This window comes from Physeter macrocephalus, chromosome 19 (assembly GCF_002837175.3).
Source record: "Physeter macrocephalus isolate SW-GA chromosome 19, ASM283717v5, whole genome shotgun sequence".
Taxonomy (NCBI): domain Eukaryota; kingdom Metazoa; phylum Chordata; class Mammalia; order Artiodactyla; family Physeteridae; genus Physeter; species Physeter macrocephalus.
Genome location: NC_041232.1, coordinates 72513028 through 72541025, shown reverse-complemented (window position 1 = coordinate 72541025; position 27998 = coordinate 72513028). Strand labels below are relative to the sequence as shown.

Below are 27998 nucleotides of genomic sequence, written 5' to 3'. Positions count from 1 at the left end.
CTTCCGCCGGCCTCCCGTTTCCCAGAATCCAAGATGGCGGGATCCAGGCAGAGCGGTCCCCGGGCCGGAGCTCGGCCGCTGTGCTGCGCTTTGCTGCTGTCGCTCTGTCGTTTCGTCGGGGGCGACGGCGTGGGAGGCCACCCGGCAGCTGCCGGCGCCACGGGCACCCCAGGCGCGCAGCCACATCGGCGTTTCGAGTACAAATACAGCTTCAAGGGACCGCACCTGGTGCAGAGCGACGGGACCGTGCCCTTCTGGGCCCACGCGGGGAGTAAGCCAGGGCAGAGGTCGGGGGGCCCGGGTCCCCTCCCCGCCTTGAGCCTCCTCCTCTTCACCCTCTCCCCGCTGCACCCCGTATGCGCGGTGGAGGGGACCTTTCTCAGCAGCCTCGCCTGCACGCCGGCTCCGGTCCGCAAGGTTCCCTCCGCCAGTCCCCGAGTCTTTCCCACATTCTCTCCACCCGACCTTCCTCCTCCCTTCTTTGACGTTGTCTGTTCTTTCCGTTTGGGGCTAGAGGTTTTTCGTTAGTTCCCGCACTTCCAAGTACTCACTTGAGATCGCTTCTGGGCATCACGTCTCACCCCAGCGCCACGTCTCCTCCGAACCTGAGATCTGGTCTGGCAGCCCTCCACCTTCTTTCCCGCTCCCCCTCGGCCCTCCCCTGCTTTTTCTCCTCCGGTGTTAGCAGTGGGTAATGCTCCAGTTTGTACCCGATGCCCCCTGACGGCTTCAGAGGTGGCATGTGTTGGCTTTAGAATAATGTTTAAGTCTTTATGTCAGAGGACATTCTTCTCACCCTCTTGGAACTGTACGTTAAGTTTGCCTTTCTCAGTGACTTGGTGTGGTCTTTGATCGTTTTAATTAACTCAGTAGGTAATTTAATAGTCACACTTGTTGCGTTATTTAGTAGACGAAGGGATGGGGGGTTATTGATGGAGAACTTGAAGCTAAGAATAGCATTATATATACAGGTGTTTTGTTTTTAGTTTTTTTGCCGGGGGGCGAATTGAAATAACCTGTGCTCCGTGTGTTATTGATTTTATGTGTTTGGCACTGTTAAGCACTGTTAGTGGGTAAGAGAGCCTTGCTAGGTATTTACACATGTGAAAGAAAACATATCTGTACTTTAGTGCTGATGTGTCACCTCTGACTAAGGAATCAGCCGTAGCTCTTGGCATGCTGTAAACTCTGTTCAGTGACCATCAGATGCAACCTTTGAAACAAGTGGCAAATGCCTTTATCTGGGGTAAGAAGCACTGGCAGTTTGAATTCCATCTTTATGTTTTATTAAGCAATCATTTATGTAAGGTTTGTATACATCGTTGTAGATTGTCGAGTGCTTGAAACAAAATGTTCCATTTCTAGAAAGTAGTTGCTGAATAGGAAGCACACTTTTAGGAAGTGCTATTTCACTGAATTTAATGTATAATTAAAAGGCATAAATTTCAATTTGACTTAATGACCAAGTCATTAAATACTTGAAGTAGAGTGCATTTTGTTACTCAGCAGACATTTATCATATGCCCACTCATCAAGGGTATGTAGCTGGGCAACTGTTATCAAGGTAGCATTGTTTTAATACACAAAGACGATGCAGGTGTACCAAACACAGGTTTGGGGGATTTTTGTTTCTTTTCTTGGAATGATGATGAATTTTTCAATAGTGGTGGTAAATGTGTTGACATTTTTTCGCTTCTGCATTTCTCCATTGCCGGCGTGCTCTTCTTTTTCTCACGCTCACACCACATACATCAGCCAATTAGGAATGTTAATCAACTACTTAAATTAGTCACATTGACTTTCTTTTCAGAACCTATAACCAGCTAAGCTTTTCTGCTGCAGAAATGTCAGATAATGTACCTGGGTGAATGAAAGTTGTATGGCTAGACTGAATTTGAGATAAAGAGATTAGAATTTTAGCTAGTGACTTTTCTGTCTGTTGACTCTGGGAATCACTGCTTATGGGTATCCCTTGCTTTCATTATCAATGTAATTTTTAGTCTCACAGCTTTCTTAACTCCACTGATCATTTTTTCCCCTTTCATTTTGCCCTGAGATCCATTATTTAAAACAATTTTTTCAAATAGAGACATTTTTAAGATTTAGTTTAAACGTGTCCCCTTACATCATCCGCAAATTAAGACCAAATCTATGGTGTTTCTTTTTCTTAACTCTCATGTTCTTTTGTACTGTCAGTACACATCCTTGGGTCCATAAGGGCAAAAATGATAACAGCAATTTGTAAGCCTTTATAGCTCTCAGAGCTCTTTCACCTTCTTCACTCTCTGATTAGATCCTTGATAGGCAAGGCGGGTGTTATCTGTTTTATAGGTGAAAAAAACTGATGTTCAGAAAGGGTAAGGTTCTTGGAAAAGGTTACATAGATAGTGTCAGTAGAAGAGTACTCAAATCTTCGGATTTCTATGTCCAGTGCTTTTCCTGTGATGACTGCCCCAAACCTTTAAGTGTTTGAAAGTGATGGTGACAAATAGTGGCTGAACTTACTAAAATATCTCAACTTGTCTTTTAGTCAATTTTTCCTACCTGTAAAGAGACAATACAGTTATGTCCCAGCGTGGACGTCGGAATGTCAGAACTGGTTAATATCTGAAAAGGTGTGCCAGAATTGTTCAAATTTAGACCTCATAGGTGCTTTAATAATTACCTAGTCCAATAATAGGAACAGCTAACATTTATTGAAATATTTATATGCACTTATATAAGCACGTATATGCCTATGAGGTTGTTAGAGAAATGGAGTAACTTGCCTACGATCAAACAGCTAGTAAGTGAATGGAGATGCAGACCATCGTTTGGGGGATCACTGTTCTCTCTGAGAATCTCCTGATGCTGAAGAACTGATGATTGACTTGAAATTCAGTTGATTGACCCTCTCCCTAGAAGAATGTATATATGCTCAAAATTTTGCATATAACTTTTAGGGTGTATATAAGTGATTGAGCCCAGCCCCTTCATTTTACAGGTGAACATATGGTGAGCCCTAGAGAGTAAGGGAATTATTTGCTCAAAGTCACACAGCTGAACTGAGACTAGGAATAAGTCTCTTGATTCCTAGTGGTATGTTCTTTTCACACTGTTTGAGCTTTCTAACATTTGTAAACTGGTAAAAAAAAAAAAAAATCGCAGTTTTAAAAAAGAAAATATGCAAAATTTTCAGGTATTTGAAAAAGAGTATCATGAGAATTAAATAGTTGATTTGCCTTTCAAGCTGTAATTTCCTCCCTGCTGCCCCTTGAATTTTTAGTGTTTGGTTGCAGCTTTAATTTTTTTTGCAGAGATATTGCACTCTTCAAAAGATAGGGGGGGTATCAAAACCCGTTAAAATTAAAAAGCTGAAACTGTCAACATGAAATTTTTTCCTAACAAAATTACTGTACAGGTAACTGAGTTAAACTTAGGTCTCAGTAGGTATATGTAACAGTTTGGTGGTGATAACTTTTCTTCCTTGATTTCTATTCTAGATGCTATTCCAAGTTCAGATCAAATTCGAATAGCACCATCTTTAAAAAGCCAAAGAGGATCGGTGTGGACAAAGACAAGAGCAGCCTTTGAGAACTGGGAAGTTGAGGTGACATTTCGAGTGACTGGAAGAGGTCGAATTGGAGCTGATGGCCTGGTACGGTAATTTCTTTAACTTGGAAAATTTGTATAAATGCATATACCACTAGTCTCTAAATGTCCCGTGTTATGTATTTACAGGCAATTTGGTATACAGAAAATCAAGGCTTGGAGGGTCCTGTGTTTGGATCAGCTGATATGTGGAATGGTGTTGGAATATTTTTTGATTCTTTTGACAATGATGGAAAGGTATATTTGTTTTCAGGACTGTTACCCATTTTAATATATTTGCTAACAAAGTTAGGCTGTGAACAATATCGCTTATTTAACACTTTTGTCAGTTTAATAGTAGAGGACTCCTCAAACTGTATTTTAAGTGTGATGAGTCTTTATATAGCTGGGAATTTATAAATTTAAAGCTAGGAGTTCATGACTTGTCATCTACCAACTTGAGGTAACAGTGGAACCTCAGGTCTGAGAACTTTTCAGTACTCACCTCCCCATCACCCTGTTTATGCTTAATAACTTTGATGGGTCAGCATGAGTCATGTAGATGTAGGTGGTGAGACCAGTAGTGTTTAGAAGATTATTACTGTTTGTTTTCATGAAAATATGTGCATAACTACTGCTAACTCACATGTTGATATATTTTCATATATGTTAATCACACGTTTTGATCAGCCGATTTCTCTAAAACAGTTAAGAGCAAAATGTACTTATGAATTGGAAACATTAACTTGTGCTTTAGCAGCCCTAAGACTGATGATCATTGTTTCAGTCAGTAGTTTGTCCGCTGATTATCCGAGGTCATGATTAGCAATTTAAAGGAGAGCTTTAACATTGAGCTCCTTGAATGCTGAGGCCGTGTTAGTCCTCCTGTTACTGAGCTCCCGAAAGTCCCACACCAGTCCCAAGCTCACAGCGTCCTAGGAGTTTAGACGTGTAAGAGAACTTATAGCACGCCCAGAATGATCTATACTTCTTTGATCTAAGGACTTTAAAACAAATACATTCTCTTTATTTATAGAAAAATAATCCTGCAATAGTGATTATAGGCAACAATGGACAAATCCAATATGACCATCAAAAGTAAGTGTATATTTTTGACATTATTCCTGATTTCAGCTTCTTTTTAGAAACCTTATAAAATATATTGTTTCATATCTGAACATTTTCCAGATGAAGTAAGATTATTCTTTTCCCTGAGATGTTTTTTGTAGCTTAGTGGAAAGGTCTTATCTTAATTTGGTTTTGTTTTAAAGTTCTTTCTGCGGACCACCTAGATTTCAAACATAAAAATGTGTTGTAGGTAACCTGAAATTAAATAGTACCTTTAAAGGCTGATAAAACATTCCTGGCTCTCAGTGATAACAATAGTCATGTTTTTTCATCTTTATTAAGAGGGATCTTTAAAAAATAAAGTTCAGAGCCTTAACCAACCTAATGACTAAGCAGTGTGTGCCATGTCATTCAGCCTTTGTATTGCTGTATTGAAAAGATTCTCAGTGGGCCACAAAACTTCCAGGTGTTTAGTATATTTATAATGTGTATGAATCAGGTATGTACATTTTTAATTTTCGCATGTTTGTTGGGGGGATTACCTTTTAGCCAGTCAGTGAACTGTAAGAAAAATTACTTTCCTACCTTAGTGATTTGTAACTCTGGTAGTTCATCATGACCACCCATTGAGCTATTTAAACAAGAGGTCCAAGCCTCCTCCTTGTGATTCTGCTTCAGCTGGTTGAGGGTGGGATCTAGGAATCTGCGTTTTTGAAAGCACCGTATGTGACTCTGACCCTGCCCTAGTCTAGTGGAGAGGAAGAGTATCCCTTCCCCTTGCCGGCTGCCTGCCGTGGTAACATTGGCTCCTTTTGTTATCCAGAGTCCTGAAGAACTCATGTGTCAACTTGGTGTTTTCTGCATAAACGACTTCAAATATCCCAAGCTTTGTCATAACTTGATTTTGTTTTGACCTTTCTGGACATTAATCATTTTAAATAGTGAGTTTTTAACATATCGAGAAGCTTTAAGTTTCTTGTTTGTCTTCCTTTCCCTCACACTATAGTGATGGTGCTAATCAAGCTTTAGCAAGTTGCCAAAGGGACTTTCGTAATAAACCCTATCCTGTCCGGGCAAAGATTACGTATTACCAGAAAACATTGACAGTAAGTAACATGCATTTAGAGATAATCAAATGAACAGTATTCTGGTATGACTTCTCATTCTGAATCTTTGATAGAAATTCAATGCATTTTACATTTGGATATTGTTTGCATACTCATCAGTGTTACTCTGAGAGAGCGGAAGTGGCTGCAGAGCTTGGTGTAAGTGGTCATGTGTTGTCACATTTGCCAGTAGGTTTGTGTTTAGTCGGTGAATGTTTAGGCATTCTACCGTGTGCCACACAAATATGAATAAGACAAAGGTCATTTTCTCCAAAGGGCTTGTCTAATGGAGATGACATTATGTAACATTATGCTTATGTAACGTTAGTATGCTGTGTGATAAATTTAAGGGATCAGGAGGTTAGAATCCTGTAACTCTGCCAGGCTGGAGAGGTGAAAGTCAGGAACAGTTTCTCAGAGTTGAGCTGCACCTTGAAGGAGAAGCAGAAGTTTCCTAGATGGGGTGCATATTCCAGGCAGAGAAAACAGGCATTGGGACTGTTGAAAGATTTGGGAAAGGCAAGTATTTGGTATGGCTGGAGGATAGAGGAGATTTGGAGAGTGAGGTTGAAAGGTTGGCAGTAACAAGTCTCGCAGGCCTCTGTGTAGTTTATCCTGTAAGGAACAGTTTACAGAGTTTTAAGCAGGAATGTGAAATGATCAGGTTTACAATTGAGGAAGATGACTTCGGCAGCGGTGTTTTTATAATGCTATTTGTGAAAGGAGCAAAAAATAGGATGATTTTAGCCTCCTTGCTGTAAATGAGCCATGACCTGTACTTGGTACTTTACGTGCAGTTTCTCATTTTTTCTTTTTTCTTCCAGTTTTATTGAGATATAATTGACATACAGCACTGTAGAAGCGTAAGGTGTACAGCATAATGATTTGACTTGCATACATCGTGAAATGATGACCACAACAAGTTTAATGAACATCCATCATCTCATATAGAGAATTAAAGAAATAGAAAAAAAAATTTCAGATTAGAATTTTTATATTAGATCATATTTCGTGCATGATTTCCAAACTGAAATAAAACTGCACATGAAAAATAAAATTTAAAAACTAAAATAGTAATGTCAAACTTTTTTTTTCCTTCTGATAAGAACTCTTAGGATTTACTCTTTTAACCATTTTCATATGTAAGACGGCAGTGTTGATTATACTTACCATGTTGTACATTACATCCCTAGTACTTATTTATCTTATAACTGGAAGTTTATCCCTTTTGACTGTCTTCATCCAATTCCCCCACCCCCATCCCCTACTACTGGTATCCACATATCTAGTGTTGTAAGTTTGTTTGTTTGTTTGTTTGTTTTTCAAGTAAAATTGACCTATAACACTATGTTAGTTCCTGGTATACAATGTAGTGATTCACTATTTCTGTACATTTCAAAATGACCACCGTGATAAGTTATCTATCACCGTAAAAGATATTTCATAATTATTGGCTGATTTCCCTACACTGTACATTTCATACCTGTGACTCATTTATTTTGCAACTGGAAGGTTGTACCTCTTACTCTCTCTCACCTATTTCTCTCCTCCCTGCCAATTCCCTCCCCTCTGGCAACCACCTGTTTGTTCTCTGTGTCTATGACTCTGTTTTGTTCTGTTTGTTCATTTGTTTTTTAGATTCCACATATAAGTGAAATCATAACAGTACTTGTCTTTCTCTGTCTGACTTACTTCACTTAGCATAACACCCTCTAGGTCCATCCATGTTGTTGCAAATGGCAAGATTTCAGTCTCTTTATGGCTGAGGAATTTTCTGTTGTATATGTGTACTACATCTTTATCCATTCACCTGTTGGTGGGCACTTAGGTTGCTTCCATATGTTGGCTATTGTAAATAATGCTGCAGTGAACGTAGGGGTGCCTATATGTTTTCTCAGTAGTGTTTTCATTTTCTTTGGATAAATACCCTGGAGTGGAGTTGCTAGATCCTATGGTAGTTCTGTTTTAAATTTTTTGAGAAACAGTCTCCATGCTGCTTTCCATAGTGGTTGTACCAGTTTACATTCCCGCCAACAGTGCACAAGGGTTCCCTTTTCTCCACACCCTCACCAGCATCTGTTATTTGTTGTCTTTTAGATAATAGCCATTCTGAACAGGTGTGAGGTGACGTCTCATTGTGGTTTTGATTTGCATTTCCCTGGTGATTAGTGATGTGGAGCATCTTTTCATGTACCTGTTGGCCATCTGTGTGTCTTTGGACAAGTGTCTATTCAGGTCCTCTGCCCATTTTTTAATCTGGTGGTTTGCTTTTCTGATGGTGACTTGTATGAGTTCTTTGTATATTTTGGATATTAGCCCCTTATCAGATATATCATTTGCACATATTTCTCATGTATTCCAACAGCCCTATGGGGAAGGCATCCCCATTTTATAAATGGGGAAATTGAATATGGGAGAGTTTAAGTAACTTGGACAGTGTCTTACCACGTAAGTAACAGAACTGTGATTTGAACCCAGCACTGTTTTAGCAGCAAGACTCCACTTGTGGTCTGAACGAGGGTAGAGGAAAGAGAAGAGATGATTAGGAGGTGGAGACTACAGAACTTAGTACCAGTTGGCTTGGGGCTGGGAGAGTGAATATAGTTTTGGAGTCAAAGATAGTTCCTGAATTTCTGGCCAGTGTTCAACTAAATGGTACCATTAACTAGCCAAAAAGCAGCACGTTTCTTTGTGTTTGAGGGAGGAGTGGGAAGGCAGACAGTTGGTAAGGAGTTTAGTTGTAGACCAGTTGAGTTTGGGTTAATATTTAGGTTAGGTGGATATACCCAGCAGGCAGTTATAATAACTAAGGTCACTAATACCATGTGAACATTGCATTTTTAACGATGCCGTCAATACCTGGTTATATAATGCTTATAAGTAAAGAATATCTTGTATACGTTTTTCTTTTCCCTAAATCATGAGCCAGCCTTGCACTCCTTCGTATAAACTCTGAAAAAGACAGTTATTTGGAGAACTTTGTATTGGCTCAGTCTTAAATTCCAAACTAATTTAGAGACCTCAGAATAGAGGCACTGTCCAGTCTATTATGACTAACTTGGATTTGAGTTCCGCTGGAATTATTATACATCCTGTACAGTTTCATCAGGGGCATCAGTAGGTCACGCTTACCTTCATGTGGCAGAATCCAGATACCAACCATGGCGAGTACAGACACGCACCTGAGTACGCAGATCACAGGGAGGCTGCCTACACGGCCCCACGCAGTGAGGCCGTCAGCCCTACCAGCAGTTCGCAAAACAGTAATCCTGCAGAACCCCAAAAAGAGTTCCGTGGTCGGATGAGATTGGGAGGTCTGTGCATACAAGCACGTTAAAGACGCTGGGAAGTCCCAAAATAGAGAACCTTTATTAAACCCCTCATTCTTTAGGCTTACTGGGCCATGGAATTCTCTTTTCACTTGGTATCTGTGAATGTCTATAGAGCCAGTGTTCTGAAGAATACATTTTAGAGAGACTTGGCAGGACATCTGGTTGTGGCTTAACGGCCCTGGCCTTTGAGTGCTTGCTGCATCTGCTGTCCCTTCCTGTAATGCTCTCCCCTTGCTCTCTACCTGGCAGCGTCGTGCTCATTCTTGAACATACTAGTTCAGGATCCCTTTCCATCAGATTTCCCAAACATCAGCTCGTAATGATCTGTCTCTCTTAAACTCTAAGTGGTTTTTTTTCCTCTGGTGCCTATTTGCCCTTTAAAATATGTTGTCTTGACTTGCTACTTAATTATGGTTCATCTCTCTTTTCTCATCAGTAGGACTGTACACATCTCAGTGCAGGCGCTACATCCTACATTCCTCGTAGCCCCTAATGTTGTGCCCGTGTTTAGTGCTCAAGAAATGTTTATTAGATGTACTTACATCTTTAGCTCCCAGTTGTTTGAGCTTTGGAGGGAAAAACAAAGTAAGGGGAAAAAGAAATGCTGTTAGTGGAGGAAATATGTCAAAACAAGATATTATACACTTTTTTTTTTTGGCCACGCCATGTGGCATGTGGGATCTTAGCTCCCCCGACCAGGGATCAAACCCACGCCCTCAGCAGTGAAAGCATGGAGTCCTGACCACTGGACCGCCAGGGAATTCCAAAACAAGATTTTAAATACTGCAAGCATGGCATTTAACAACGGGTCGAAACCGTAAGATGAATAAGGGATGTTATCAGTAATCTCAAAGAAGCGTTACTGGTATTAATCAGTGGATATGTTGTACCTGTGCAGTCACAGCCCTAAGGTTCCTCCAAACTCATCGTGCAGTGAATATATTGTACCTTTTTTGTGTTTGTTTAAAGAATTAGAACTGGATAGTAAATACTTCTGATGGATTTTCAATTTCTTAGGGCTCAAGGAAAAAATATTGAACAGTTGAAAGTTCTTAGTATTAATTTTAGAATATGATTAACTTAACACTTCTTTTTTTATCTCTCAAAGGCAAATGTCTTACTGATTGGCGATTTGAAAGACTGTAGGAGAATCAGTTGTACATGCTATAAACTCAAATAGGAACATTACTGAGCAGAGGAGACAGAAATATTAATATTAGTCAATAAATGGCAGGTGATTTTTTAAAAATTGGTAGGAGTTTCCGTGTTGCCATCCTACATTATATAGAGATTAACCCTTCATATTGCCCTGTCCCTTACTCTTTTGCTAAAAATTTGGATCAAGTACTGGCACATTTTACCTGTATGACTTTATCTTACCTGTCACTAATGAAACTTTGCCTCTGGAGGTAATGATAGAGGTGCCCTTACTCTGGTGCCGTGGGCCTGCTCCCTTTGCTTCCACTCTATCTCAGTGGCTCTTCTTTAGGGTGGGGCTGGTGCTTGGGTTGCTGGAAATGAAAGGTATTGAAGAGGCCAGACCACTGCTTGACTGGGCTCATGAGAAGAATATTCATGTGCCAGGTGGATTCCTGTGCTTGCTTAGATTCCCAAAGTTCGTTTAAGACATGTAGGGTCATTATTTCAAAAATACAGTCTGCAGTGTAGAAGCTTATGTGCCTTTCTAGTTTTTTCATCTTCTGCCTTTTTTTGTCTACGTGACTTGTCACTTTTGCTGACTCTCTGCTAACTTAGTACAGTCCAGTTACCCCCCTAATTTTATGAAGAGGAACTCACTACTTGCTGAGGCAACCTGTTTAATTCTCAACTTGCTGTAGTAAAAATTGTCAATTTAACTTATTCGTTGTAGCTCTGTCACTGGAGTTTCAGACCAAGCCTGATCCCTCTTCTGTAGGAACCATTCAGAGAAACTAATCATGGTTGGTTCCTTAAGTTTTCTCTAGAGAAGGTGAACCACATTCTATTTTAGAAAGATTTTCATGGAAAGTTATCAGATTTTTATTTTTAAGCCTTTGACACACAGTAGGGCAAAAACCATTTTCTGAAGTGAACTATCTCATTGTATAATGCTACCAAATAAGTGAGTGTATATAATGGACAAGGGATTACAGCTTTTTAATTTTTTTTTATTTTCATTTTTTCTTCCAATTTTATTGAGATGTAATTGACATACAACACTGTAAATTTAAGGTATACAGCATAATGATTTGAAGCTGATAGCTTTTTGGTGGTTATTAGACCAAATATAAAGATCAAATAGTCATAAACTGACTACTTGAGATTCATTTTACAAGATCTTTTAAAAGCTATAGCTACAGTTTGTCTTTCTAGGTAATGATCAATAATGGCTTCACACCAGATAAAAATGATTATGAATTTTGCACCAAAGTGGAAAATATGATTATCCCTGCACAGGGGCATTTTGGAATATCTGCTGCAACTGGAGGTCTTGCAGGTAAAATCTTGGTATCTTTTAATATTGAAAGGTTATGAATTGAATTTTATTGGGAATAATATATTTTGGAGATGCGTAGCGTTGTTTGCTTTTAACCTTTTAAGACTGGTTGTAACCTTCCACGATCTGGGGTGCCAGTCTTTTGGGTCTCTTGGGACTGCTGATTCTCTACTTTCTGTAGGTTTCCAGTTGGCTGGGGCTACGTGCAATTATGTAAATTAGACTGTCAGTTTGGGTGCGCTATTTTATAGTGAAGGAGACGTATTTAAAAGGTTAACTGCCAAGTGTTTTAGGATCCTGAGAGCTGTCACAGCACATTTAAATGAATTTGGTAGCCTGAGGAAATATTATTGGGGGCTAAACTTTAAAGAAGACGTACTTACCCTTTTTTTTTTTCCATGAGTGGTGATAAATGAACTTATCATTGGATGTTAATACCATCTCTTGTGTTCATATTGTATAATATTTTTATTAGTTTCAAATATGTGAATTTTTTCCTCACAATAGAACAAGGAGGGAAGGAGAAAGGATAGATCATATTTACCTGATTTTTAGGTGACTTTGCCAAATCTTGGATTAAAGGACTTTCTAAAGATCACATGGCCAATAAATCAGACCCAGGCAGGACTTGATTTAGATTTCTGGCTCCTGGGTCCAGGGCTCTATTAACACTGCATGACTTCTCCTAATGTTACCTAACCTACACTGTGGTATTACAATTTTCTCTTTAATCTGGCTACATATCTAGATCTCCATAAAAGTAGCAGAAAGCAAAGAGATTGCTGCAGTGGAAATTCATCTCTCTTACTTTGTGGATGTGACACTAGCCAGGATGAGTATTGTAGTTCGATGTTATGAGGTTTGATCTGTTAGCTGTTTTTAGCTTAAACAGCTTGAAATTAATTTGATTTTTTAATACGATTTTAGGTGAAATAAAATCCATATGAGGGAAACAAATATAAATGATATATAGAAAAGTAATCATATTCTAATCAAGATGCTTTGGGGGTAACAGGAGATGCTATTAGTAATGCCAGGGCAACACAGATAAATCAGGACTGTCCCAGTAATCCAGGACAGAGCAGTGTCATGGTTAAAACAGGAAAGTAAGTCTGGGAGTGGTAAGCACTATAAGAAAGGTTCAGAGACAGGAACAGGAAATACCTGAAGAACAGGATTTGGTCTCACTTGACTGGGACGCAGAGCATGAAGGAGATTTGTAGAAATAAAGGAGGATCGGGGCTTCCCTGGTGGCGCAGTGGTTGAGAATCCGCCTGCCGATGCAGGGGACGTGGGTTCGTGCCCCGGTCCGGGAAGATCCCACATGCCGCGGAGCGGCTGGGCCCGTGAGCCATGGCCGCTGGGCCTGCGCGCCGGGAGCCTGTGCTCCGCGACGGGAGAGGCCACAACAGAGGGAGGCCCACATACCACAAAAATAAATAAATAAATAAATAAATAAATAAAATAAAGGAGGATCTTGGTGCCAGAATTAGGAGTTTGGGCTTGTTTTGACCCTTCGTTTGTTTGTTCATTCCCTTATCAGACATTTATTAAACATCCATCGTGTTAAACACAGCTAAATGTTCTGGTTTAGAATTTTAAAAAGTGAATTCTAACCTAGTTCTAATATAAGTCAGATGAATTTTTGTCTCTAAGCTCACAGAGCACCGTTGCCTTTACCAAATTAGAGCAAATTTTTATTTCCCTTATTGATTATTATTTTAAAGCAACAGATATCTATAAAGTAAATTCACAACCCTAAAAATAATCTATTACAGAACTTTTTCAGATTTTTTTTTTTTTTACTTTGTAGATGACCATGATGTCCTTTCTTTTCTGACTTTCCAGTTGACTGAGCCTGGGAAAGAGCCAGTAAGTATACTCATTTTTTTCCAAAAGTTTATTTGTAGTTTAGTGGTACTGCCTTGTAGCTGAACACTTGAGAAGACTGACTTAGGTTTGGATCTTGTTTCTGCCAGATATTGCCATTATGACCTGGTACAAGTTACTTAACCTCTGTAACGCTCCATTTCTTCACTGGTAAAACCGAGATGTTTGTACTGGCCACCTTAACGTTGTAAACATTAAAGACAGTGCCCTCAGGCAAGCACTCAATAAATGCTAGTGGCTATTTTTATTTTTTGTTGTAATATTAGCAGCAAGAGTAAATTAACCTTACAACTAGTGGTAGAGTAGTTAAAATGAGAAAAAGAACATATATTGAGGTTTATTATTTTCTTTTTAATTTTTTTAATGATCTATTCTTGAACTCCAAAAAAGCCTACACCAGATAAAGAAATTTCTGAAAAAGAAAAAGAAAAGTACCAGGAGGAATTTGAGCACTTTCAACAAGAATTGGATAAAAAAAAGGAGGAATTCCAGAAGGACCACCCTGACCTTCAAGGGCAGCCTGGTGAGTTGGAGCAGAGCTGTCCTCCGCTGCAGCAATAGCTGTGGCGCTTATGTGTCACCCGGCACTTCATTCATTTTATCTTTGCTCTCTGATCTGACATGTTCCAAGTAATTTCGGGAAATAATTTTTAAACAAATCTTCAGTCTTTAAAGGGCTCGGAGATTGATGTTTTTACTGGGAAGAGTATCGCTTAGTGAAGTGTGCAGTCAGGAGTACCTGGGTGATGTGGACAGTAAACTGTTGGAGTGTAAACTCTGTGAGCGCAGGGGTCTTTGTTTGCTCTGTATACTTCTGTGTCCCTTAAGCCTAAAAAAACAACAGCGGTGCTGACGTAGTAGTTGAGACTCAGAAAATATTTGTTGAATGAAATCGTCCAAGGTTTATTTCTTTCCTTTTAGGGACACACAATTACCTTAGTAATATAGAGCTAATACTTGAAAACTATCAAGACTTGCAAGAGTAACGTGAAGTAATTATCTACTCCTCTTACTACTCAACAGAATTCTGGACATTAAAGGTTGAAAATTTTTAAATATTAGTCTAAGCTAATGTAATTAAGAACTTAGGGCTTCCCTGGTGGTGCAGTGGTTGAGTCCGCCTGCCGATGCAGGGGACATGGGTTCGTGCCCCGGTCCGGGAGGATCCCACATGCCGTGGAGCTGCTGGGCCCGTGAGCCATGGCCGCTGAGCCTGCGCGTCTGGAGCCTGTGCTCCGCAACGGGAGAGACCACAACAGTGAGAGGCCCGCGTACCGCAAAAAAAAAAAAAAAAAAAAAAAAAAAAAGAACTTACATGGGCTACATGTCAAAAACAAAACAAGATAAGGCCAAATAGAGGGACTATATATAATCTGCTAACTTTTATGATCTCGGTTCCTTATGAGCACAAATGATCAAGGCTATATTTAATAAAGCCTGGAGCTAGCTTTTGAACTAAGTAGTGTGTTAATATAAATGATTAACAGTGTGATTCAGATTTAATGATAAAGATAAAAATGAAAGGTAAGTTTTATTTTTTCCTTGGATTTGTTTTAAACATCACATATGATTTGTGAATATATCCTGAAGCTTATTGTAGTAAGTGTTTGAGTGAAACGATCTGATTTCAGCATGGTCAGGAATAAAAGGAAAATCAGCTGTTCTCAACTCCATTTCTTAATCTTTTATGTAAGTAAAATGCATAAATTTTAAGAGAATAGTTCGATGAATTTTGACAAATGTGTATACCCCTTTAACCATCACTCAGATCAGTATATAGAATATTTTTATCAACCCAGAAAGTTTCCTTATACCTCTTTCAAGTCAACCCCCTTCCAGGGGCAACCACTATTCTGATTTCTGTTAAGAAATTAGATTAGTTCTGCCTGCCCCTGTAAATAGAATCACACAGTCTATTTAAAAGAGAAAATAATTTTTAGGTGAAAAAATTCAGACCTAATTTATAATAACTATTCAACCACCAGAGATGGTGAAAACAATTAGTAATTTAATCACAATTGAATTAATTACATGCATGTTTAACACTGTGGGGAGATCATAACACTGTGTTGATGATGTTCTTATTCTAGTATATGTTAGTGCTTTGGTCACTTACAGTAATTTGAAAACTACCTATGTGTAGGTGATTCTAATAATTTTGATTTGTAATTTCCATTTCAGCGGATGAATTATTTGAGAGTGTAGGAGATCGTGAGCTGAGACAAATCTTTGAAGGACAGAATCGTATTCATCTTGAAATCAAGCAGCTGAACCGACAGTTAGATATGATTCTTGATGAACAGAGAAGGTATGTCTCTTCCTTGACGGAGGAGATCTCTAAAAGAGGAGCAGGAATCCCACCAGGGCAGCATGGACAGGTGAGCTTTGAAAATATGCAGATATGCCTTAGTTCGCCTTTGGTGGAGGAGAGGTAGAAAAGAAAAGCTGTATGTTCTGTAGAATGGGGATTATTGAGCTGGGTGGTCATCTTTTGTTTTTTCTCCAGACCACTCAACAAGAACTGGATACTGTCGTGAACACTCAGCATGAGATTCTGAGACAAGTAAATGAAATGAAGTAAGTATATAAAAGTAATGTCTGAGTATTGCGTGATACCTTTATCCTAAATTCATGACTTCTCTAGATATGCAAGCACATTATTGTTGTAAGACTGCAGCATGAGTAAGAATCATGTTCTAGATTATTTTGTAAATAGGGGAATGTAAAGTATACGGGGACTTTTGATATTTAGGAAAGCTGTCTAAATTTTATTTGTTACAAGCTAGAAAAGAAAAAGATGCTTTAGCATCTTTTAAAAAAAAATAGGTTTTGTCACAGTTGTTTGACAGCATTTGTGCATTCCTAAAATATAAAAAGAATATGGGTAATACATAGCAATCCTAGGAAAAATAGCTGGAGGAATAATCATGCATAGTATTACAGGTCTGTAGAACAAACATACCTGATGCCGGAACTTCTTTTTGATGGAATGAAACCATCTTGAAGGAAATATGCTATGTGTGACTACCTCTTTTTCATTCTGTGTTGTACCCTAAGAGAACCTGGGCAAAGGGTTGCTGCAGAGAGGAGACACTGTGTCCTAGGAACACTGAATGATAGGTTTTTAAAAAGGATTCACTTATCAGATAATTAGCATTCAATGCCTGAAGCAGAGAAACAGCCTACATGTCGCATGTCATAAGCTAATACGTTAGGGCACTGCCCCAGCCAGTACAGCCCTTGGCAAACTAGAACGTTAAGGTGAGTTCTTTAGGACTGGAAAATTAAACCGAATGAGGTTAAACAGAAGGTGATAACATTTAACACCTAGAGATTAAAGGCAGCCTAACGTGTAACTGCAAATTTATATTTCTTTCAGTTGTTCTGTTTGGCATTTTTTTTTTAAATCTTCAAGTTTTTTAAACTCATGATTAAAATATTTATGATGTTAAATGAATAGTTAAACTGTTTTAGAAACAGACCAGATCAATATAACATTTAAAAAAATATTTTGATCTAATTTTAGACTTTAGACATTGCAAGAAAAAATAAGGACATATCCCTCATATATCCCATGTATCCCTCACTTATCTTCCCCCCGCACCGATGTTAACATCTTACATAACCACAGTACAGTTGTCAAAATGGAGAAATTAACATTGGTACAGTACTATTAACTAAACTAATGATCCTACTCAAATTTCACCAGTTTTCTACCAGTGCCTTTTTCGTTCTAAGATCCTGTCCAGTATTGCACACTGCATTTAGTTATTTCTCTTGACTTCTGCAGTCTGAAATAGTTCATATTTCCTTGTCTTTCATGACCATGGCAATTTTCAAGAGCATTGATTAATTCATTGGACCAATTTGGTTCCTCAGTTTGGGTTTGTCTGGTATTTACTCATGATTGGATGGAGGTTCTGCATTTTTGACAAGAATACAACAGTGCATCATGTTCATGATGTTGGTATGTCTGATTACTGGTGATGTTGGCTGTGATCACTTGGATATTGTTGTTTCTTCCCAGTTTCTCTACTTTAAAGTTACTATCCTTCCCTTGGTGGTTAATAAATATTTGGGGAAGGATACTTTGAGTCTTTGTAAATATCCTGTTTCACTTTAACCTTTGGCTCACTAATTTTAGCATCCATTGATGTTTTATCTGAAACAAGAATGTGGTGTTTACCAAATTCTGGTTTTTCTATTTCCATCATTCCTTCTATATCTATTTACTGGCATTCTATAAGGACCACTACTCCTTCTCCCCCATTTATTTATTTAATCTATTTATATCAGTGTGGACTCATGGATTATTTATTCTGTGGGTTATAATCCTGTACTATCATTATTTATTTTGTTGTTCAAATTGTTCCAGCTCTGGTCGTTAGGAACTCCTTCAGGTTGGCTTCTGTGTTCTTTCAACAAACCCCCATCTTTTTTAAGTATTTCTTTACTTTCTGGTACTGTAATATGTTTCAAGCTCATCTTGTATTTTCCGTGCCCCAGCTCTAGAATCAACCACTTCTCAGAGCCCTGGTTCCTTTTATTGGAGAAAAGTATTTAGAAACCAAGATCTGGGCACTAGGTGTGCTCATTACTACTGGGGTGCCATTGCTTCTAGGCCCTCTCAGTGGGCAGGTCTAGGGAATATGTGAATGTATACTAATCCACACATATACACATATTTTTGTATCCCTTACTCTACATTTGTATTTTTAAAAAACCACAAGATTATACATACTTTGGATTTTGGTTGGACTGGACTGAACTGAAAACTGAAGGGCTGATTTTAGCCTTCCTCCTTTCCCTATTTGAAAATTCTTTCTCCAATAGGGAGAAACCTGGTTCTTACCTATAATGTATTTACTTATTGGTATAGTTTTAGTGTGTGCATAAAGTATACATAAAGTGGTTTCAAATTATTAAGCCATATCCCTATGAGAATCACATATAGTGATGGATTTATGTAAAGCGCCTTTGCCTCTAGCCTTACAGTATCTAGTCCAGACACTATCTTCCAGGTAGTTAGTTTAGTTCTCTTCTTCCCCACTCTCTTCAGTATGGTTATGATATTCATTTATAATACAGTTAGGTTTTTTGTTAGTGTTAGCATTTCTCCTACATCCTGGTTGACTAATTGTTTATATTTTGGGTATACGAAGGGGATGTGAATGCTCTGGTTCTAGGAGCCAGAATATATTTACTGAGGTATCACTTCCTCTTCATCACTGCTGCCCCACTTCCATTCTCTCCTTCTTTCTAGCTCTTTCCCATCCACCCCCTGTTGGTAACTCATCCCATTAATTTCTGGTTTGTTCTTCCTCTGTTTCTTCTCCACGTATGTATTTTCTTACATCTCCTTCTTTCTGTTGTAAATGGTAGCATGCTTTAGATACTGTTTTGTGCTTGTTTTACTTAAGAGTAATACTAGAACATCCTAAGATTCAGTTAGTGGTTAGCAAAGCCTAGCCATCCGGTTGTATTATCCATGCAGACACTTACTTAGGGTAGTTAGCAGTCCATGTAAATTCCCCCTTATTAATGAAGGACAAATGTCATGCATGCAGTAATGTAAAAACTGAACTCAAATTTCTGAATTTGTCCTCTAAAGCTTTTTCTTCTGAATAGGCTTCAGAAAAAAATGCAAAGAGATAGGAAATATTTGCCTTTTATAGAAAGGGTGGTTTGTGTCTTCGTGGATTTTCAGGCTCTTTGGGGATCATAGAATTCTTTTTTTAGCAGAAGCATGTAGTTCAGTTGTCTCATTTACAGAAAGAGGAGAAAAGACTCTGAATGATAAAAGATCATGATATGATGGGGCTTCCCTGGTGGCACAGTGGTTGAGAGTCCGCCTGCCAATGCAGGGGACACAGGTTCGTGCCCCAGTCCGGGAAGATCCCACATGCCGCAGAGCGGCTGGGCTCATGAGCCATGGCCGCTGAGCCTGCGCGTCCGGAGCCTGTGCTCCGCAACGGGAGAGGCCACAACAGTGAGAGGCCGGCGTACCGGGAAAAAAAAAAAAAAAAAAAAAAAAAAAGATCATGATATGAAAACAGTCAGAACTAGTTCTCATTATCTCTGTACTCTCAGGTGCTATTTTTAGCATACCATAAGTCCTTGCCAATTTTTATTTAATTATAGAAAACTTTAAACATACAAAAAAGTTGAGGCTAATATAAGGGCCTTCTCTCAGATCCCCATCACCCAGTCCAGCAGTTACTAATAACCAGATTTTGTCAGCCTGAGCCATTCATTATAAAGTGCCTCCATCAGCCTAAGTTTTAGCCAGTGATGGCCGTAGCCTAAATCCATCATTTCTTTAGAGGTTGAAGAAGGATGACACTCTAATTCTGAAATTCCCTCTCCATTTAAAAAGGATTTCTCTGATTACTTACATGTTATCCTGAAATAGTTCAGGAAAGGCAGGATAAATACTTGATTCTTTTTTATCATTTTTTAGAATAACGAGTTGGTCCCCTGGCAGTGTCCAGGGTTAAATGATGAGATAGTGAGAGGTGATGTTAGTTTGATTGTTTTTCACCTCGTGGAGTTTAACATGTTTTGCTGTTTTGCATTAGTCTTTATAATTGATGTTCAGATTGTTTCCTCTCTGGGCGCTAGCTGTCCCTACAGGTTAGCTTCTGCATCCTTTTGATGCAGCCTCATTAGTCTTTGGTAGCTTCCTTCCTTTCAGGTGTAAGACTTCCCAGGCTTCTCTTGTACATTTCTGTCCCACACGTGTCAAAGGCATTTTTCTTTGCAGCCCTGGTCTTTTAGTGAGAAATGGTATTTAAAGACAGTGTCGTGCTTAGTGCTACTGGATTGTCATTGCTTCTGGGCCTTTTCAGTGGACAGGGTTACTAATGTTCTTTGACCTTTGCTATTTGTATGTGTTGGCTGTGTCGTTAATTGGCTGTAATTTTTTTAATAAGTTCTTTTTGGTGAGCAGGCGGCATTTAGCATTTCATGTTTACCTTTACCAAATTTTTTGAGTACCTATTGCATTCTGGGTACTGTGCTAGGCATTTTCACATGAATATTTTCACATATTCTTCTGGGATCTTGCTCTTAATTATCATCTTCTGTTCCTTCAGCCTGTCCCTGTAGTACAATATTTACGCTATTTAGTGTCTTTATTCATTCTGTATCTTCACTACTCTCATTCAAGATCTTCACCACTCTCTTCAAGCCCCATAACCCAGCCTGCCATTGACATTCTTCCTGGGAGATGACGTTGTCTCCTCCTTCACCTCCTCTTTTGTGCTGCACCCTCCCTCCCCACACTTGTCTCCATCTGCACAGCTGTGGTCCAGGCCAGTCCTTAGCCCTGGATCCCATTCTTTCTACTTCTCTGACCCTTGCTCTTTAGTGATCCTCTCTCTGTCTTCTACCTTTAACTTGCACCTCCTACAAAAGGGCGTGCTCTTCCATTATTGAAAACTAATCAAAACAAAACAGACCTTTAATGGACGCGTTCTATTATTTTTACTATTGCTTCTCTTTTTCCTTCCTTTTTAGTGAGTTTCTAAAAAAGTAGACCAAACTGCCTATCTTTGCTTCCAAACCACTGTAATTTGTCCTGAAAGCACCAAACTGTTCTTTCTGCAGTCAGTGGTGCCCTGTAATGAATACCTTTCAGTCCTCATCCTGCTGGACTTTCTGTAGAAACTGACACCTTTCCCACTCCTTCTATCTTGAGACATTTTTTTTTCCAAGGCTTCTAGCATACCACTTACTCTTGATGTTCTTGGCCTCTGCTTCTTCTTAGTTTTCTTCATTTGTTGGTCATCCTTCCATTATTCCTTAAGAGGTATTTTTTCTCTAGTGTTCTATCCAGCCCTCTTCACTTGACCTATTCCCTAAGCTGCATATGCCCTCCTTCCATCACAATCCCATCCTCACAGAACCCTCCTTTATCCTTTAACACTCAGCTGTGGGTGCCCAGCTAAGTTAAATGCATCTTTCTTCATAGAACTCTAGATGTGCCTCTATCACATTGCTTTCCTGCTAGTCTATTAGTCTCAGCAGGGCAGGAATTATATTTTTCTTGCACAGTTTATATTCCTAAAAATTGCCTGGCTCGTAACATGTAGCAAATAAACGTTAGCAGAATCAACAGGCAAATGAATGAATGATGACTCATTCTTTGTGTATTAAAAAGAGATTTATGTATAAGTAAGCAAGTTCATGCTCTTGGAAGCAATATTTTAAAATGCAGATATGTGAGAAGGTTGTATATTCTGGGATGCTTTATTCTTGGTAAGTATTTTAGAGATAGTAGAATATAATTCTTAATTTGGGTTTAAGTGGAAAAGCTTAGACTCACATGAATTTCCTTGAGCATGTATGCCACTCAAAGAAGTTTTAATCAACAGATGTCATTTATTCAGAAAGCACTTGAGATATTTTGTAGCAAGTTTTTAACTCTTCATTGCTCGTATAACTCATGTAGAATTTTTGAAGATTTTTTTATTATGCTTAACATTCAGCCTGACCTACTCCGTTATTTCTAAGTAATTTTAATATTTGAGTTTCTTTTTTTTGTTGTTTTCTTCTAGCAAAGCTTTTATTGATAAATTTATTTATTTGTTTTTGACTGTGTTGGGTCTTCGTTGCTGCGCATGGCTTTCTCTAGCTGCAGCGAGCGGGGGCTGCTCTTCGCTGCGATGCGCGGGCTTCTCATTGCAGTGGCTTTTCTTGTCACGGAGCACAGGCTGTAGGCGCGCGGGCTTCAGTAGTTGTGGCGCATGGGCTCAGTAGTTGTGGCTCGCAGGCTCTAGAGTGCAGGCTCAGTAGATGTGGCGCACGGGCTTAGTTCCTCCGTGGCATGTGAGATCTTCCCAGACCAGGGCTTGAACCCATGTCCCCTGCATTGACAGGCGGATTCTTAACCACTGAGCCACCAGGGAAGTCCAACTTTTATTGATACTTTTTAAACTAAACTTTACTTCAAGGAAATAAGTTAGATAACTTATTTATTCATTCATCCAAATTGCACTGTAACTGTTGAAGGCTGTCAGAAAATCAGAGACATTACTGTTCTCGTGTAGCTTATGCTCTGAGGGAGAAAACCCATATACAGTATTCCCTCCATATCCATGGGATTGGTTCCAGGGCCCTGCAGATACCAAAATCCAGGGGTACTCAATTCCCTTATATAAAATGGTATAGTATTTGCTTACAACCTCCTGTATACTTTAAACCGTCTCTTGATTGCCTGTAATACCTCATACAATGTATTGCTCTTGTAAATAGCTGTAAGTACAATGTAAATAGTTGTCTGTGTGGCAAATTCAAGTTTTTGTGGTTGTTTTGGTTTTTTTTGCGGTACGCGGGCCTCTCACTGCTGTGGCCCCTCCCGTTGCGGAGCACAGGCTCCGGACGCGCAGGCTCAGCGGCCATGGCTCACGGGCCCAGCCGCTCCGCGGCATGTGGGATCTTCCCGGACCGGGGGACGAACCCGTGTCCCCTGCATCGGCGGGCGGATTCTCAACCACTGCGCCACCAGGGAAGACCCAAGTTTTGCTTTTGAGAACTTTCTGGAATTTTTTTTTCTGAATATTTTTGATCTATGGTTGGTTGAATCCGTGGATGTGGAAACCACAGAAAAGGAGGGCTGACTGTATACAGATACAAAGGAGAAAAGTATGTGTGATGTTTAGGGAATGGTTGCATTTGACAAGGAAGCTTCAGGGAGAGGAACGTATAGAGGAAAGGCAGTCGTTTGAACTGGCCCTTCCATTTTAGACCCTCCCTCTTGGAGGGAAGGGTCAGGACTAGAAGAAGCATCCCAGACACAGAGGCTTTACGTGAAGGATATTCTCAGGGAGCATCAGGTGCCAAGACAGGTGAAAGGGAGTAGCAATATTTTCAGGTAAATTGAAATTCAGATATGTACCTTTCTTTCTTAATAAATAGCCCTGTTACGTTTCTGCCATTATTTAAAAAAAAAAAATGGTAGTCTCTTACACTATCATTCTTACAAACTCATATCCAAATGGCATACTCAGTGGTAGAGCTCTTTATCTTACATCTGAATAGTGGAATCACATCTTACATGGGGATTATATTCTGAAGTCAGAGTGTAAGGTAAAATGTATAAAGTCAGAATTACCCTTCAAAAACGATACCGTGGTGGAGATGACCACACCACTGCTCAGTACGCCAAACAACCAGTTTTTCCTTCATATCTGAAACAGATGGATGTTCTTTAGTTGGTTTCTGGTTGAAGCACTAGGTTTGTATATAGGGGACATCTGATAGAACTGTAAAGAGAAATTGAATTATTGATACATTTGTCTTATGAGTCCCTGAGACCGCCTCTAGATTCCGTGGTCTTCTAGAAGTGCTTACCGGACTCAGAAAAGCTGCTGTACTCACAGTCATGGTTTATTGCAATGAAAGGATATATGATAAAATCAGCAGAGAAAGAAGGTGCATACAGTGGAGTTAAGGAGAAACCAGGCACAAACTTTCAGGTGTCCCCTCCCAGTGGAGTCACACGGACAGTGTTTATTCCTCTCAGCAGTGATGCGTGACAACATGTGCAAAGTGTTGCCAACCAGGGAAGTTCACCCAAGCCTTGGTGTCGGGGTTTTTTTATTAGGGGTCAGTCACATAGGCATGGAGCACCCACATGACTGACCCTAACTACTCAATCTTCAGTCCCCCCAGAGGTCAGACTGGTACTGCAGCCTAAGGCCCCAGGCAAACCAACATAAATCGTATTGTTGGCCCGGACCGAGGCCCCAGGTAGACAGAGACACTCTTAACAGGCAGGATATTCCAGGGGCATAGAGATTATCTCCCAGGGGCTAGTCATGGGCCAGGTCTGAAAACCTTTGGAACGTGCGGGGTTTGGGCAGCCCAGGCCTGATGGGTTAATCCTTTGCTGCACAACATGAAACACTTAGAAAGATTTAAGCTCATTAAGAGTATCATCCATTATGTTATTCAACAGCCATTTATAATACTGGTTTTAACACAAATTATTTAGTATTATTCTCTGTGGTTAGACAACCTTTAGTGAAAGATAAAGGCATGATATTCTAGTTTTTATAAATTATTTTCTAATCTTGAAGACAATTTTTTAAAATACTTATTTTGTTTCTGGGGTTTTTTTCTTTGTTTTTTTTTTTTTTAATGATCTGATGCATTGGGCTTAGGAATATATCTAACCATTTGAAATCTCTGACTGTAAAAATCATCTTTCTAGTGATTCCATTGTAAAAGGATTTTCTATTTCAGGAATTCCGTGAGTGAAACTGTCAGACTGGTCAGTGGCATACAGCATCCTGGATCTGCAGGGGGCGTTTATGAGACAACCCAGCACTTCAGTGACATCAAAGAGCACCTCCACATAGTGAAGCGGGACATAGATAACTTAGTGCAGCGAAATATGGTAAGCTCTTTTTTCTTCTAGTTTATGATTATCACAGTCTTCTTTTGGAAAGGAAAACCACATATTCTACTGAAAATATTTTAACTTTTAAATTAATGCCAGTGCTCCTCCTTTATAGTCAAGGTAGAATTACTCCATATGATTCAGATGTCTACATGTTCCACATCATGCTTCCATAGCCTATTGAATAGAATTTAAAAAAAAATAAATTGCTATTCCAGTTAGTGGAATCATCACAATCTCAGACTTTCTTTGTTCTAGGTTCTTTTCTATAAGTTCTCTTTTAAAAACATGTCTCTTGTTATCAGTAATGATACTTTTAAACGGCTCTGAACAAGGTAAATGTCTCTCGACACACCCATTTGTTAGACGGGCACTAGGTAATTCATATTTCTCTGTCTAGGCTGTTCAGGAAGCGCAGATCTAAAACTGGCTGACTGATAGCAGCTTTCTTTAGGCAAGATTTTTGTTTTTTTCCAGCTACTTTCCTGTCTTAATTGGTTCATTTTTTAAAGTTGTGTTTTATTTACTTTATTAGGTCTTTTTTGCAGTGTAAGTCCCATCTACATCTTTGCAGATAGGCAATAAATATTAAAAATAGGTAGCATATTTTTGAAGTTTAACATGCATAAGAGATATTATTTAGAAGACAGATCCCTGGAACTTTTAAGTTTTTTCCTAACTTACTTACTGGCTTTGAAAACCCTTATAAAATTCACAAATGTTTGTAGCATTTGCTTCTTCCCTTCCAGTTTTTCAAATATAGCTTAATAATTTTCTTATTGACCATTTTACCTCCCATCCAAAGCATTATCATCTATTCCCTTAGTTCTGTTTGAGTTTATTACCCCCCAACTTTTGCCTTTGTTGCAACGGCCAGGTTGATGCTGTGGGTAGTATATATCAATACACAGTGAAGAGGACCTTTGTCCCATAGGTGTGAGCATATTGAGAACAACTAACCTTAGAGGCCATTCTGTCTGGATACCTTGATGAAATCTTTGTCCCTGGTATTTAATTACTTAGAATAGAATGAATAATCATGGAAATAGGAAAAGAAACATTTTCCAAAATACTAATTAGTGATGTCGGATGTTAGGAGATTGGGGTGGATGAGCGCTGAGAAAAGGCCATTATCTCTGTCAGGTAGTTCATTGGTCGGGCAACCGTGTAATTGTCTGAAATAGAACGCTTTTGAGAGCGAGGGTGCTGCTATTAATAATGACTCTAGTACAGCAAGTATAAACTGGGAGTGTCGAGGGAATTGGTGATCTGTGACCTTCAAGGACACTAAAATCATTGTCACTGTGATGAAGGTAGAAGCCAGACAGCAGTGAGTTAGTGACGGGACAGTGAAAGAGTGGAGGCCTTCCCACATTGCCTGCTCTTTCAAGAAGTTTGGTGGTGAAAGTTAAGAGGGTGGAAGGCAATTATGAGATGAATTAATGAAAATACTTGAGTTTATACAGTAAACCATGAGTTTTATAAAGATTTCACATTTATTTCCTTTTCTAAAATACTGATTTGACTAATTGTAATAGAAAGTTCTTTGCCTTATAGCCATCAAATGAAAGACTGAAATGTCCAGAACTACCGCCATTTCCATCGTGTTTATCTACGGTGCACTTTGTTGTATTTGTAGTGGTACAAACGGTGTTATTCATTGGTTATATCATGTATAGGTAAGTCTCTAAAATTTGACCCAACATTTTTCTGTATTTATTTAACTTGAGCTATTCAATAAAGTTATCAAGGTCCATAATAGAACTTTCAATACCTATAAAATTAGGTTCACACAAAGCAAATATTATGTCTAGTCTATTTCAGTTCACCTGGGAGTACATGTATAGGACATATGTTTATCTTCATGTACTTCATACTTCAAAAGGCATTTTTAATTTTAAGCAATCCTGTTTCATTCCACTGTAAAGTATATAGAACTTCTTTCAGTTTGTTTTGTTTTGTTTTTTGTTCTCTTTTTCCGTAGGACTCAGCAAGAAGCAGCTGCCAAAAAATTCTTTTGACCACCATTTTCATATGTGTACATCATGTATGTATGTACAAAATGTCTTTTTGAGGGAATTTAAGTATTTAAATTGCTTCGTAGTCTAAATTATTAAATTTTGTATAAAATAACTGTTTAAACATTGACTTGAATAAGAATAAACCTTAAAAGACAACCATATGTAAATTTGTTCATAGTACATAAATCTATTTAAATTTCAGTGAATTTCCGGCCAGTAGAATACAGCCACTGAACAGAATATTGATAAATCAGAGGGTAAATAACAGAAAGGGGGCACCCCCATATATGAAAGTTACCCCTAAGTCTCTGATGTTGGAAGTTTCTATAGCGTAAACACCCTTGCCCTCTTGCCCGCCGCCAAACTATGAGGTCTGAGAGCTACCCATCGTGTTTATTTTGTAACCAAAGCCTTTTTTTTAGAGGCCAGAATTTCCTACTCGAAGACTCAGTCCTGCAGTCCTTGAGTCTAATACAGCTCCCTTTGAAATCAAAGAATATTTTGTCTGAGAGTGTTAGGATCTGGATAATAGGCTTCAGAATGTTTATTGAAGTATTTTTTCCCTTCTGATTATCAATGATATATTTCACTTTTAAAGGAAATTGGAGGGGAGAATTAAGAGCTGCTTTTTGCCTGAAAAACCATTTAGGTGACATTCCTCTGAGAATGGTTTTTATGGGTATTTTACCTAGTGATGTGTTCATTTCATGATTGCTCATATTCTTGAATGTCTATGTTCCAAAAGTGTCGGTTCAGTATTATGAAAATTACTCTGCGTTTATATCTCTAAATTCAACTCAGATTGCATGTCCTGAGTATATTTTAAGGTCATTAAAAACTACCACTGCATTCTGATTTACATCACTCCATGCAACCTGGCGTTTGTGATGCTGCGTATTTGTAGAAATCAAGGAGGCAGTAGTAGAAGCAGTGTTAAAGTTTTCGAAGGCAAAATTTGAAAAATAGCGTTAGTACTTCTGATTTCTTTCTGTTAATGCCAGAACTAAGGATATTGTGAAGCACTTGTTAGTAAGTTAACTTTGAAATATCAAGCTGGAAGGGGTTGTTGTACATAGTTCTAGGTATAGTAGAAACAATCTGTAAATGACATTTCATTTTGTTTTCATGACT

General features: G+C 38.9%; 1 protein-coding gene and 1 long non-coding RNA gene across 2 annotated transcripts in view; one reads left to right on the top strand and one right to left on the bottom strand.

Moving 5' to 3' along the window:
- LOC102977636 (uncharacterized) overlaps positions 1-606 on the bottom strand; it is a 57425-nt gene extending 56819 nt beyond the window's left edge. The window contains exon 1 of the long non-coding RNA XR_449383.4: positions 552-606. This is a non-coding gene — a long non-coding RNA (uncharacterized lncRNA). The remainder of the gene's footprint in view (positions 1-551) is intronic.
- LMAN1 (lectin, mannose binding 1) lies at positions 11-27026 on the top strand. Its single transcript, XM_007129689.1, has 13 exons — positions 11-271; positions 3483-3637; positions 3721-3828; positions 4607-4668; positions 5645-5744; positions 11429-11552; positions 13366-13424; positions 13833-13965; positions 15624-15820; positions 15949-16019; positions 24690-24843; positions 26404-26525; positions 26831-27026. Exons 1-13 carry the CDS (start codon positions 34-36, stop codon positions 26865-26867), a joined length of 1560 nt encoding a protein of 519 aa, XP_007129751.1. The 5' UTR covers positions 11-33; the 3' UTR covers positions 26868-27026.
- The last annotated feature ends 972 nt before the right edge of the window (positions 27027-27998 follow it).

What these genes read in the sequence shown, in the direction of transcription:
- LMAN1 (XM_007129689.1), top strand. Translation starts at nt 34, where the DNA reads ATGGCGGGATCCAGGCAGAGCGGTCCCCGGGCCGGAGCTCGGCCGCTG. An exon ending in AGACAAGTAAATGAAATGAA is followed by an intron (nt 16,020 to 24,689) that starts GTAAGTATATAA and finishes TTTCTATTTCAG; the next exon opens with GAATTCCGTGAGTGAAACTG. An exon ending in ATTGGTTATATCATGTATAG is followed by an intron (nt 26,526 to 26,830) that starts GTAAGTCTCTAA and finishes CTTTTTCCGTAG; the next exon opens with GACTCAGCAAGAAGCAGCTG.